Source organism: Sceloporus occidentalis, unplaced genomic scaffold (genome assembly GCF_023333645.1).
Source record: "Sceloporus occidentalis isolate IW3139 unplaced genomic scaffold, rSceOcc1.0.p SCAF_7, whole genome shotgun sequence".
Taxonomy (NCBI): domain Eukaryota; kingdom Metazoa; phylum Chordata; class Lepidosauria; order Squamata; family Phrynosomatidae; genus Sceloporus; species Sceloporus occidentalis.
In genome coordinates, this window is record NW_028316987.1 from 96,358,993 (window position 1) to 96,372,509 (window position 13,517).

Here is a 13,517-nt window from a genome sequence, read left to right on the forward strand (position 1 = left end):
GCCATTTTAGGTGAAAAAATGGCGGCGCCCAGAGCGGCCTCTGGGGCTATGGGCGCCGCCATTTTTTCACCCAAAATGGCGGCGCCCAGAGTGGCGAAAAGCCGCGATGGGCGGCGGCGGCGGCAGCGGCGGCGGGCCTTTGAGAGGCCCGCTACCGTCTCTGGGGCCCTCCAGCAGGGCTCCGAAGGCGGCAGTGGGCCTCTGGGAGGCCCGCTGCCGTGGTTGGGGCCCTCCAGGAGGGCTCCGAGGGCGGCAGGGGGCCTGCTGCCGTCCCTGGGGCCCTCCAGGAGGGCTCCGAGGGCGGCAGGGGGCCTCTGGGGGGCCCTTTGCCGTCCCTGGGGCCCTCCAGGAGGGCTCCGAGGGCGGCAGGGGGCCTCTGGGGGGCCCTTTGCCGTCCCTGGGGCCCTCCAGGAGGGCTCCGAGGGCGGCAGGGGGCCTGCTGCCGTCCCTGGGGCCCTCCAGGAGGGCTCCGAGGGCGGCAGGGGGCCTCTGGGGGGCCCTTTGCCGTCCCTGGGGCCCTCCAGGAGGGCTCCGAGGGCGGCAGGGGGCCTCTGGGGGGCCCTTTGCCGTCCCTGGGGCCCTCCAGGAGGGCTCCGAGGGCGGCAGGGGGCCTCTGGGGGACCCTTTGCCGTCCCTGGGGCCCTCCAGGAGGGCTCCGAGGGTAGCAGGGGGCCTCTGGGGGCCCTTTGCCATCCCTGGGGCCCTCTAGTAGGGCTCCCAGGGCGGCAGGGGGCCTCTGGGGGGCCCTTTGCCATCCCTGGGGCCCTCCAGGAGGGCTCCGAGGGACGGCAGGGGGCCTCTGGGAGGCCCGGTGCTGTCGCTGGGGCCCTCCAGGGGGCCCTCCACTGCTGGTGGCCCCCACCAGCTTTTTTGCCGGTCTGTGATGGGGCCTGGGGCCCCGTCAGGGGCCAGCAAAGGTGGGGAGGCCTGGCCCCCGGAGGGTGGAAGCTCCGCCCCTGGCACACGGCCCCACCCCGTAGGGTAGAAGCTCCACCCCCCGCACGTGGCCCTGCCCCGGAGGGTTGAAGCTCCACCCCCGGCTTCGGCCCCCCAGTTGCCTGAGTGACACCAACCCGGCCCCCGGCTCAAAAAGGTTGCCTACCCCTGTTCTAGAACATGGCCACATAGCCCAAAAAACCCACAGAAAACTATGATGCCAAGGACTTTCAGGGTCTTATTCTCTTTAATGCTAAACACTGGGGATTGATGGGAAACCATTGGCAGCCAAATTCTTATGGGGTGAGTTCCTACATGGCAGGGGGTTGGGCTGGCTGGCCCTTGTGGTCTCTTCCAACTCTATGATTCTTTGATTCAATAGCTGCACCCCTAGTTCTGATGCCTCTGGAGCAGGCCAGGTTGGAGGAGGCTGCCTTCAGGGATTCCACTCATCCTCCCTCCTTTCTTTCAAGTATATCTCCTTTTGAGCAAATACTGCTAGGTGCTTCTGCTTCTTTGCTAGTTCCCCCTGGCAAGATTCACACAGTGTTAACGGATATTTGGGGGATAGCTGGTCTTGTTGGATGCTGCCTCTGCTGCACCTCTTCCTCCCTGCTTTTCCAGCTCAGTTGCTACATGAGCTCCCTGGCCTTGGCTTTGCCATTCAGCCAAAATGAAAGTGGCTTCGGTGTCCCTAATCTTTGGCTGGCACAGGCTCCCTCTTCAACCCAGGTGTAACAAAAGTCAGTGGCACTAGTCCTAGTGTGTTTTTTTGTATATTGTTCTCAAGATGCTGTACTAACCTTAGCGGAAGGGCCATTCCAGCTGGGTTTAGGGCTTAGCTTGATTTGGAGTGTGTGGGTGTGTCTTTTGTGTGTGTGTAAGAGAGAGAGATGGAGAGAGAGAATGAATGGGAATGAGTGTATTATCTTGTGTGCTATCTATGCCTAATCAGTGTTGATCCAACCATGGTGTAAGGCTGGAGTGGGAGGATATGGGGCCATATTAGCTCCCTAGACAAATTGTGGGGGTTGCACCCCTACTGCACTCCCCACCCCCAAATCCGTTTTATATGCCCCCAGAAACCACTTCCCATTCACATCTTATTTTTACAAAAGGCCTCTCCTAGGCCTAAAAGTTCCAAGCCCACTCCCCAAAGGAACACAGCAAAAATATTCCCCTCCACCCCTTGAGGGTAATGGGGAGTATTTTGCAAAAACATTGACCTCTGGGTGCTGTATTTGACCCCGGGCCACGCATTTGCCCACTCCTGGCGTAAAGGCTTCAGTGGACTGATACTTTGCCCAGAAGGATTCTGTCTCTTGCCAGTAATCTGTCCCCTCCCTACCTATCCCATCTGCTTAAAAGAGTTGGACCAGTATTTCATTTTGCACACCTTCTGTGTAAGAATGGATCTCTCTCTGTCTTGCTGTAGCCTGCCAAGTTTTGATGTTGGCAATAGTTGTGAATGGACCTTTCTGCCAGAAGGCCATTGCTTGCCAGCCCTCTCCCTCCAGCAGCTCTTCTCTAGAGAGGGGGAAATGGATGGGAAATTGCTCTCTTGAGCTGTCCTTTTTGCGGTGGGAGGTTCCACCTCATGCATTGAGTAAAATCCCCAGATAGGTTTTTAAACACTTAGCTGGTGAAGGGTGCGTAACATGGTTTGTTGCTTTCCCCTTACCCAGCAGTGGGCTCAGAAGACCCATAGCTTCCTCATATTCTTTGCTCTGAACAAGAGCAACTGTGGCTTTTTTTAAAGCCAGACTTCTGCAAGGCAAGTATTCCTCAAACTGGTTCGTACTGGGAGACCTAGGTAAGAGAAGCTTGTTTTTAAAATATAACACTTGCAGCAAGCTCTAAAAACCTGGCTGTGTAACTAGACTTCATTGTGCAACACATCTCTACTCTTTGAATGTTTTGATGGACATAGATGATGCAGGGATAAAATGACATTTAACAATATTGGGCAGTAAATGGAGGTATAGTTGGCCCTTTGGATCGGTAGGTTTTGGACCTGCAAATTCAACCATTTGCAGATTGTCACTCCCCATATTATTAAATGGCAGTGACGCAGACACACTGATGCGCACATGTTCACATAGCTGCCCTTTAATATCTTGGGTCATGATTATTGACATTTTTTCACATCCGTTTTGGGGGACCCAGGACCAAACCCCCATTAAGTCTGCAGGGCCAACTGCATTTGCAAGTGTTAATCGGATACAAAAAAAATCCCTATGCTTTCTAAAGAGGGGGATTGATGTTTTAAGACTAAAACTAGAGGAGGTACATTAGTGGAAGAATGATGTAATAATGTGATAATGGTACAAAACTAATGAGAACATTTAAAATATGAAATTGATAGTTTGAACAAACTATTATTGAGCTATAGATCTATTACAAAGGCAGTTTATAGTTGGAATAATGGTATTAGATCTATTACATAGATGTAAATGTTCAAATATGAAAGCAGATGTATTTGAGATATTTGTTTCTTCTGGGAATGGGGAGAATATTGCTGTATTCGTAACAATGAACTTTTTGTTCACAGTTTGTAAACTAGGGAAGATTTTAAAATGTTTATCAGCAATAAACATTTTTAAATTAGTCGATCTCAATGATGGCTGCACAGGTTTAAAAGATTTGTCTGAGGGCTATTCCCGGCCCACTTGTTGCAAAATAATACTTAAGTATTACAAAAAACAATAATAAGCTGGCTAATAATAGCCAGCGCCTGCCACTTGACCCAGATGGCCTAATCTCCCCAGAACGGACGTGCGCAGCATAGAAATCGCACATCGGCCCCAGCTTCATCCTCTCCATCCCTCCCTGACTTCTTAGCACCCGGTCCCAATGCTTTTAATTCAAGAAAAATGCTGCCCACTTGCTCATCCTTTTTGAAACAAGTTACGGTGATAAGAAAATGCCTGGAAAGGGACAAGAGTATCATAAATAGGCCAAGAGACTTTGTTGAGCAAGCGGCTTAATAAAAACAGCTTAACCTAAGAAGTCTCTTGTAGGTAACACTATTACCTGTTAATCCCAAGACACTGTTGACATACCAACCATCCATGCCACACAACAAGCATTGCGCTCTCATTGAGCTGGTAAATGGGCTGGCCTACTTTCCCATCACCAAATGCTCTTTTGAGTAGAAAGCCAGTGTTCAAAGGGGGTTCCTGGTTTACCTTGAACAGCATCCGAAGAACCATTTATAGCGGACCCTCTAGATTCGCTGGGGTTACCCAGTGAAAGTGGAAAAACCACAAATAAAGAAACACAAAAGGTTTTTTTTTATCTGAGATAACACTTTTGTAGGAATCTCCAGGTCCTCCAGGGCAATTCTGTGGTCAAGATCTGCCAGAAGGTGACCATGAAATTGTGTTGGAGGACCTACAAATACCTAGAGAAGTGTCCTCTAGTAATCTCTAGGTCCTCCAGCATGATTTTTGGCAGAAGCTGACAACAGAGTCATGCTGGAGGACCTAGAGATTCCTAGAGAGATCATATTAATCAGTAAATAGTCAAATCTGCAAATGTGGAAGGCCGACTGTAACTGCAATAGGATCTGCGATTAGTGATAACGCCTAAACACAGCTCCTTGTTGTGTGCTTTCAAGTTGTCTCTGACTTGCGGCAACAATAACACAGGCAGCCAATTAGCTTGTAAACTGTATGAAGCAGTATATAAACGAAGCTGTTTGTTTTGTACTTCAGGTGCTTCCATCAGCTCCGACAGAAGTTAGGGTCAATGATAGCAACATTCCAAAATATCTGGAAAATGTGCCATTCTTTCTCTTTGCCTAGTGCCAGCCTATTCTGCTTTTGTCAGGCCTCACCTGGAATACTGTGTCAGGATGCCACAATTTAAGACAGATGCTGCCAAGTGGGAACATATCCACAGAAGGATGACCAGAGGTCTTTGAGCAAAGTCTTATGAAGAACAAACATGATATTGAAGGATGTAAAAAATCACTTTCAGCACAATCTGAATTTCAGGACTGTTTGTACTGGAGAAGCTTTTACAGTGGTCCTTCCACATTCACTGGGGTTAGGAGTGAAGGACCAACATGAATGTGGAAAAGCCACAAATAAAAGAACACCTCTCTAGGTCTTCCAGTGCAACTCTATGGTCAGTATCTGTCAGAAGTTGATCATAGACTCAGGCTGGAGGACATTCAAATCCCTAGAGAAGGGTTTTCTCTAGGAACCTCTAGGTTCTGTAGCACAACTCTCTGCTCAATTTCTACTGGAGAAATTAGAGATTCCTCGGGAGAACATATTAATCAAAATCACAAATAATCAAATCCGCAAATGTGGAGGGCCAGCTGTACTTGTGAACCCTCTGAATGGGAAAGTGGATAGCAGCCAGTAACAATTTCTTTTTAAGATGCCCTGCAGCCTTGTACTTAAAAAGAAAAGAAAACATGACGGATTACATATGCAGTTACAGCTGCCTTTCAATCTATATTTATGTTGTACAGATTTGTTTTCTATTTGTATTGTATGCAATGGGCCACAGCTATTACTGTAAATCATCCTGGCTGTCATAACATTTCACGCAGCTGCTTTTATCAGGAAATACTCGTTTCACACACATGCAGCAAAACAGTGTTAAGAGTTCAAGCATCGGTCTTTATTAAGTCCCAAACAAGCTTTGTTTTCCCCCAAAATCATGATTGAAGTGCAATGTGCAACCGAAGTTATTTCCTGGATGGTTAAGCGTATGAGTTGTGCGGATGGATGGCTTCTGGAAGACCTTCATTTTGTGCAGCTTGTGAAGGGAGAAAAATGTTTACTCTTTAGAAGTCTGGACCTTCCTTTTTCAGCTTCTTGTAGTCCGTGCTAACGGCAAAGAACTGAGAAAGGGGGAAAGGCGATACTTTGAATAAAGGTTACTCTTGCACAAGAGGAAAAGTAAAGCATGGATTACATGCAGAAACACGACCCAATTCCAATGGATAGATGCATGTCGTATCAGAGCCTGAAAGAAGACTCAATGTTTGTTCAGGTCAGAGAGTCAAGCAAGAAAACAAATCATGAATCACAGCATTTGGAGAAGGCTCAGAAGATAGCACTTAGGTTTTTTAAAGTCTCCTCATTTCAACAGACCCCAGCATGCATCACTGGACTGACATCCAATACTTAGGAAACCTCAGGACAATTTATTTAAACTGTGTCCTTCCAAATATTGTTGGACTGCAACCCCCATCAGCTCTAGGCAACACAGCCAATGGTAAAGGCTTATGGACATCACAATCCAAAAACATCTTAAGGGTCACAGCAGCCCTCCATGTTGTAGACCACAACTGTTGTACAGATCGACAACGTAATTGGTTGTATACTGAACAGAAGCTGATCAGAAGCATTTCTAGGGAAACCGGTGATCAAGTTTAACAAACAGCTTTCATTCTTCCAATACTGCTAACGGCTAGTGGAAACAGATGATTGATTATGATTTTTATTTCTATCCTGCTCTTTTCCCAGCCCAGGACTCAAGACAGCTTCCAAAAGTTTTAAAAGATACAGCTAAAAAATTCACATCATACAAAAGTTAAAAACAGACTAGAAAAACAGTACAGCCCACTCTGAAAGGTGCCCTCCTTCGGGGCAATAAGGTCTGCTGAAACAAAAAAGTGGGGCCTCCCCAGAAGACCTCAAAACGCAGCCAGTCCCATACAGGAGCATACGGCCCTCTGGGTATCCTGGACCTGTGTTGTAAAGGGCTTGGCATGTCAGGAACTGCACTCTGAGTTGCATCCAGAAAGAGTCCAGCCGCCAATGGAGCTGTTGCAACAAAGCAGCTGTGCGCTCCTTGCAGACAAACCCCGTTTATCAGGCTGCAGCCCTTTGGACCAGCTGAAGTTTCTGAACACTCTTCCAAGGCAGCTAAGAATCAGGATGCAATCCTAAAACACGAGTTGTGATTTGATTGGCTTATGCCATTGTGTGATTTACTAACAGGATGCCAGATTTGTATTTTTACTTCTATATTACTGTATACAGTGGTCCCTCTACATTTGCTGGGTTTAGGGGTGAAGGACACCCCCCCCCCCGCCATGAATGTGGAAAACCTAAAAAAATAAATAAAAACCTATTCTTTTAACCTAAGAGAATACCTCTCTAGGAATCTCCAGGTCCTCCAGTGCAACTCTATAGTCAACATCTGCCAGAAGTTGATCATAGAATAATCCTGGAGGACATACAAATGCCTAGAAAAGTGTTTTCTCCATGAACTTCTAGGTTCTCCAGCACAACTCTATGGTCAACTTCTGGCAGAGTTGCACCAGAGGACCAAATCTTTTAGAGACTGAGTGCCCAAACTGCAACCCAAAACCCACTTATTTATCACAGAGTGCCAGGTCCCTCTGGCTTTCTAGTGATGAACTCTGTGCTGGGGCAACGGCACACGTTCCCACAGAGAGGGCTCCGAGTGTCACCTCTGCCACATGTGCCATCATTCCTAGAGAAAACTTACTATTCAAATCTGCAAAAGTCAAAGCTGCAAATGTGGAGGGCCAACTGTTCAGTCCATCTTTATTTACGGTCATAGACCAGCACAAACTGTACACTTATGTAGAAGTTGAGGGCAGGTTTTGGGGCCAAAATGACAGATTTTGATATGACCCTTGGACAGGTCGAGGGTCAGTCTACAGAGGAGAAAGCACCAGGCTTCATCCCCCCCAAGCACACCTACATTCAAACAGGCCTTTCACCCCTTGATTCAGAGAAGGGCATGGCTCCTTTTTTGGTAAAAATTAAGGTACAGTATTAACACTCATCGAAAAAGGAACCAGCCCCTTCTCTGAGTAGAGGGGCAAAAGGACACAAAGGATTAGTCCAGCCCAAGAGAAGGGACTCAGAGAAGGGGATGGTTCCTTTTGTGACAAGAGTTAAGGTACAGAACCTATACTGATGCACTGTTAAGACGATCCAGTTTTTTGGGGGTGGCTGCTTGATTAAAATTTCTACTTATACATACAATAAGCATGCTGATACAACATGCAACAGCAGCCGTCTTAAAGAGGCATTATCCCCTTTTTCCCTTCACACCCGAACACCTCCAGAATGCTTCTTGCCAGCTGCCACTTATGACACAGATGCTTCTGAGGACTAACTGGCTGGGAATAAGATCATCTCTTTGATAGGATTCAGCTAAACCCCCGTTCCTGCATGGCAGTTTGGGGTTGAACGGGATGGCCCTTGTGGTCTCTTCCAACTCTTATGATTCTATGAACTCACACCGAAGAGATGGCAGCAAGCTTTATTTTCCAGACTGCTAAGTTACCTTGTTGAATTTCTAATGTTTACGTTGCAAGGTTTTATGAGTTTATACAGAACGCAATGCAAAGACATCTGGCTTCATCTACATCACCCACTGCTGGTGTTCCTAGAGTTTACATGCTGGAGAGCTTTTCTAGCAACAAAGCTTTTAGACAAAGCCAAATATGGTAGAAATGGAACATTCTCCTCCCTTTGGCAGGCAAGCACAAACGCTTTAAATACTACAAGCCGGCGTAGACTTCAACTCATAAGCAAAACCTGGTTCATGCAGAAATCGGTTCCTTAAACAAAAAAAGCCTGAGATAGAAGAAAATATTTTTACAGACACATTGCATGACATTTGCCCAAAGGTTCTCAACTGGTATTCTTCCATTTTGTTTTCATAAAACAGATTCCTCCTCTGTTGGAATTTTTTTACAATTGCTTGAATATAAAGAAAAGATCCCTGATCATTTTTGGCAGAGTCCCTCGCCTGCTCACTTTCAGCACACACACACACACACCAGTTTTCAAGGATTCTTGACAAAAATTACACACCAGTGTGTTCTACCACATTGGCTGCATTATGCTCTCATAAAAGGGAAGTCACTGAACCTAAACCATGTTAGTTTAAAGACAGGGACTGCACTGTATAGATGTGTATGAAATCCAAAGTAGTTGAGTACTACCAAAACTAAAACTATTCTGAACCTATGGTAATACAACAAAAACATCAGCCAATTTTGGTAATGAGACCAAAACATTTTGCTTTCTGAATGCTCTACCGTTAGTAATTCTGAAGACCAGATAGTACCAAAGCAAGACTAGGCAAACTGTGGCCCACAGGCCACATGCAAACCCTGGGGCTCCAAAGTGTAGCTCCTGAAGCCCTCAACCCCCCTCCAAATATTTCCCACAGCATAAGCTTCCCTAGATTCAAGTTTACTTCATCAAATGCAAGTTATGTCTAAATGATGCTATAGGATTCCTTTGCATTGTTTTATGGTAATACATGCCAACATGGCTGCGTCTTAGAATACAACCTAGGAATGTTAACTGGGGCTGGCTACAAGAGACACACACAACTCCCTTGTTGCAACTGCTCCGCTGGCTATGACATACAAAGCCCTGTACAGGTCAGGTCCTGGTTACCTAGAGGAGCGTATTTTTCCAATGCACAGGTCCATGTTTTGAGATCTTCCGACGCGGCCCTTCTTGCAGTGCCACCATCCTCACAGGCGCATCTGGTGGGAACACAGTAGACAGGGCCTTCTTGGTGGCTGCTCTGTCTGCAGTTTCCTTCTTAGAGAGGCTTAGACTGGTGACTGACCTGGCTTGACTGCTCAAGGAGGAAAGGACTTTCTAAGAGTGTGTCGTACTGTTTATCTGTTGTTTTCTTTCTAATGGTAATGTTTTACATGGCTTTTAATTATATTAACTTAACTACACATTTAATTTTTGTACGATGTGAGTTTTAAAGCTGTATCTGTTTTAACCTTAGTAAACTGCCTTGAGTTCTGGACTGGAAAAAAGGTGGGCTATATAAAAGTAAAACACACAACCGCTAGCACCAACACCAGCCTCATTGGAAGGAAGAGGTACATTCCCAGGTCAATGCTTATCATTTTGACAGCTGACATGGTCTTCCAGGATAATCAGCATCAGAAGTCTTATTGGGATATTTTGCACATTACCTTGTACTGGTCGTTGGGTCCCAGTTTGTTCCAAGGCTCTGGGTTATTCTTCTTGTCCCAGCTGTGTAGAAAAGTGTGGAAAAAACAAGTATACAGCAATCACTACAGATACACAGAGCAGGAAGGCTTCCCAATGTTCTCACCAGCAAAATGATTATGGCCTCAGTGCCACGTAAGGTTGCAGTTTCTTTAGCATACAGCCATTTTGTAAGTTGGTACTGAATTTAATATTTACCCAATACCTTAGAAGCCCTAATTAATATATATTTTAGTTATTTTCATCATTTAAATTTTTAAATTGTTTTAAACTATTTAAATTGATTTTATCTGTTATGTCCCCTTGAAATCCCATACTGGTTGGGCCATAGGTATTTTAATCAATAAATCATGCTGACTTTCACTCTCATCATAGGCAATGGTTAACCTATGGAATACCTGCCCTTTTTCATTTTCAGTCTCTTCCGTTCTGTTTCCCACTGGCTAAATTAACTCCTTTTAAACAGTCTGCTTTTTTACAGCCAATGGTCTTTAAACATTGGTACTCTTTATAATACCCAGAGCATCAGACTGAGAAAAGGATGAGATATCAGCCATGTTTTACTCAGGAGGTACTGTTTAAGTAGCAGAACTCAAAAGCAGAGGTACTTGCCAGACATCGGGGTTGCGAAGAGCCAGGCGCATGATGTACAGGGCTGCCCCAGTTCCTCCAGCTCCGATAAATATGAAGAGGGGAATCAACTGTAGGGGGAAATGAAAGGATATTCCACCATCAGGAATGTCTCTTTGGATGTACAACAGGGCCTCCACGTTTGTGGCTTTGACTTTTGCAGATCTGATCATTCACTGATTTCATTAATATATTCTCTCTAGGACTCTCTAGGTCCTCCAGTGCAACTCTATGGTCAACCTCTGCCAAAAGTCACACCGGAGGACCTAGAAAGAACACTTCTCTAGGCATCAGTAGGTCCTCCAGTGCAATTTCATGGTCAACCTTTAGCAGACGTTGACCACAGAGCTGCTCTGGAGGACCTAGAGATGCCTAGAGAGGTTTCACTCAGGTTGAAAAAAGTGGTTTTTTATTTGTGATGTTTCCACTTTCATGGAGGTCATAGAATCACAGAAGTTGGAAGAGACCCAAGGGCCATCCTGCCATGCAGGAACTCTCCCTCAAAGCATCCCTGACAGATGGCCATCCTGCCTCTGTTTAAAGGCCTCCAAGGAGGGAGACTCCACCAAAATCTCTCAGCGAACATGTTCCATTGTTGAACAGTCCTTACTCTCAGGAGCTTCCTCCTAATGTTGAGCTGGAATCTCTTTTCCTGGAGCTTGCATCCATCGCTGCAGTGGGTCCTGTTCTCTGGAGCAGCAGAAAACAAGCTTGCTCCCTCCTCAACATAGCATCCCTTCAAATATTTAAACAGGGCTATCATCATATCACCCCTTAACCTTCTCTTCTCCAGGCTAAAGAACCCCAGCTCCCCAGTAAGTCCTTCCTCATAAGGCTTGGTTCTGTGTCCTATTCTCTGGAGCAGCAGAAAACAGGCTTGCTCCCTTTTAACTGCCCTGGCTCGATAGTTCTAGTGAATCCTGGGAATTGCAGTTCTGTGAGACATTTACCATCTGCAATGAGCTACCGTTCCCAGGACTCTCTAGCTCTGAGCCAAGGCAGCCAAAGCGGTCTCAATCTAGGCAGCAGTGCCAGGGGATTCTGGGCTTTGTGAGCGACTCAGCCACAAGAAACTCCCAAATCCCAGAATCCCATAGAGTTGGAAGAGACCCCAAGAAGGGCCATCCAGTCCAACCCCATTCTGCCGTGCAGGAACTCCCAGTCAATGCATACCCTTGAGCCACGGCTACTGAAGCAGGGTCAAAGTGGGTTATTTCTGGAGTGCGGATGCTGCCTATGACTCTAAGAGAGAGCTGAGTTCGAATCCCCATGAACCCATGGGCGACTGGGAAACTGGAGCCATGTGTCCAAAGGAGGGCGACTAAGATGGTGAAGGGCCTGGAAACCATGAAGCTCTACGAGGAAGGACTTAGGGAATTGCTGGGGATGTTTAGCCTGGAGAAGAGAAGGTTAAGAGGTGATATGAGAGCCCTCTTTAAATACTTGAAGGGATATAATATTGAGGAGGGAGCAAGCTTGTTTTCTGCTGCTCCAGAGAACAGAAACCGGAACAATGGATGCAAGCTGCAGGAAAAGAGATTCCAGCTCAACATCAGGAGGACCTTCCTGAGAGTCTCCTTCTCTGGAGGTCTTGAAGCAGAGGCTGGATGGCCATCTGTCAATGGGGTGCTTTGAATGAGAGTTCCTGCATGGCAGAATAAAGGGGTTGGACTGCATGGCCCTTCTTGGGTCTCTTCCAACTCTATGACCTTGGGCGGGTGGCACTCTCTCAGCCCGACGAGGAGGGGCCGAGCTGGGCCCCAGAGACTCACGCTGGGGTGCTTCTTGGCCTGGCTGGCCATCAGGCGGAACATAATGGCGGCGGAAGAGCTGCGGGACGAGCCTCAGGCGAAAGAGCGACTGCGTTCCTTCCTTCCTCTTCTCCTTGGCGTCTCCTTGCTGCGCATGCGCACAGGCCCAAAGTCACGCCAGGACCCCGCCTCGGGGCTGTCTAACTGAGTGCCTTAGAAAAGAGACACAGGGCGGGGCGCCATTTTGTTTCTCTTGTCCCCCTCAAGGAGGGGGGTCGCCAGGGGGAAAGTAGGGGTCCTGGTCGCCCCATGCAGTTGTTTTTAATGGGGAATATGTATATATATATATATATCTTTGCATGACAAGCATGGTGAGGTAGTGGTTCCCTACTAAGTGGGTTTTTTGGACTTCAACTCCCAGAAGCCTCAGCCAGTATGGGCAATAGGCAGGGATCCTGGGAGATGTAGTCCAAAGCCTTTGGAGGACCCAAGGTTTGGGAAAACCACTGCTGGACCAGGACTCTGGGAGACTAGGGTTCAAATCCCAAGGAAGCCACTGGATTGCCTTATTTATTTATTTATTTATTCATTTATTTTATGGCCTTGGGCAAGTCACACTCTCTCAGCCTTCATTTGTAGAGAGAGCTAGTTGAACCTTTGAGACTAAAGGAAGGAAAGAAGTTGGCACCCATCAGCTTCTACTCTACTCCAGATGCATTTGGTATCATTATTATTATTATGTAGAGTCGGACAGGCCATTGAAGGCACACAACAGCAACAAGAGCATAACAAAGACATGAGAGTGCCACCGCAACAATCAAAGATGGAGGGAGAAATCCCAGAGGAGGAAGCAGGGTTCAGGAAAGGAAGAGGAAGCAGGGACCATACTGCAAACATAATATGGCTAAGGGAGTGCACCAAAGGTCCAAAACACACTGCAGAAATAATCCAGTTTGAGATCACTTTAACAGCCATGGCTCAGTGCTAGGGAATCCTGGGAGCTGTAGTTTTGTGAGGCATTTAGCCTTCTCTGTCAGAGAGCTCTGGTGCCACAACAAACTACAATTCCCAGGATTCCCCAGCACTGAGCCAGGGCAGTTAAAGGGTCTCATACTGGGTTATTCCTGCTTGTATTTGTTAAACGGCCAACGCAGCTCTCCCTGCATGTTTTCATTAAAATTATTCCCACTGATTGCCCTATAAATGC

At 46.9% G+C, this 13,517-nt stretch overlaps 1 protein-coding gene across 1 annotated transcript; it reads right to left on the minus strand.

The window, feature by feature from the left end:
* Window positions 1–5,549: 5,549 nt before the first annotated feature.
* COXFA4 (cytochrome c oxidase associated subunit FA4) lies at window positions 5,550–12,465 on the minus strand. The gene is made up of 4 exons (XM_089533857.1): window positions 12,332–12,465; window positions 10,542–10,630; window positions 9,893–9,953; window positions 5,550–5,794 (listed from the first exon to the last, which is right to left on the minus strand). Exons 1-4 carry the CDS (start codon window positions 12,371–12,373, stop codon window positions 5,738–5,740), a joined length of 249 nt encoding a protein of 82 aa, XP_089389983.1. The 5' UTR covers window positions 12,374–12,465; the 3' UTR covers window positions 5,550–5,737.
* Window positions 12,466–13,517: the final 1,052 nt, after the last annotated feature.

Excerpts from the sequence above, each read along its gene's own strand:
- COXFA4 (XM_089533857.1), bottom strand. The coding sequence starts at position 12,373 with ATGTTCCGCCTGATGGCCAGCCAGGCCAAGAAGCACCCCAGC. Across the intron at positions 9,954-10,541 it reads CTTCGCAACCCCGATGTCTG|CTGGGACAAGAAGAATAACC; the intron begins GCAAGTACCTCT and ends TTTTCTACACAG. Across the intron at positions 5,795-9,892 it reads GACCCAACGACCAGTACAAG|TTCTTTGCCGTTAGCACGGA; the intron begins GTAATGTGCAAA and ends CCCCTTTCTCAG.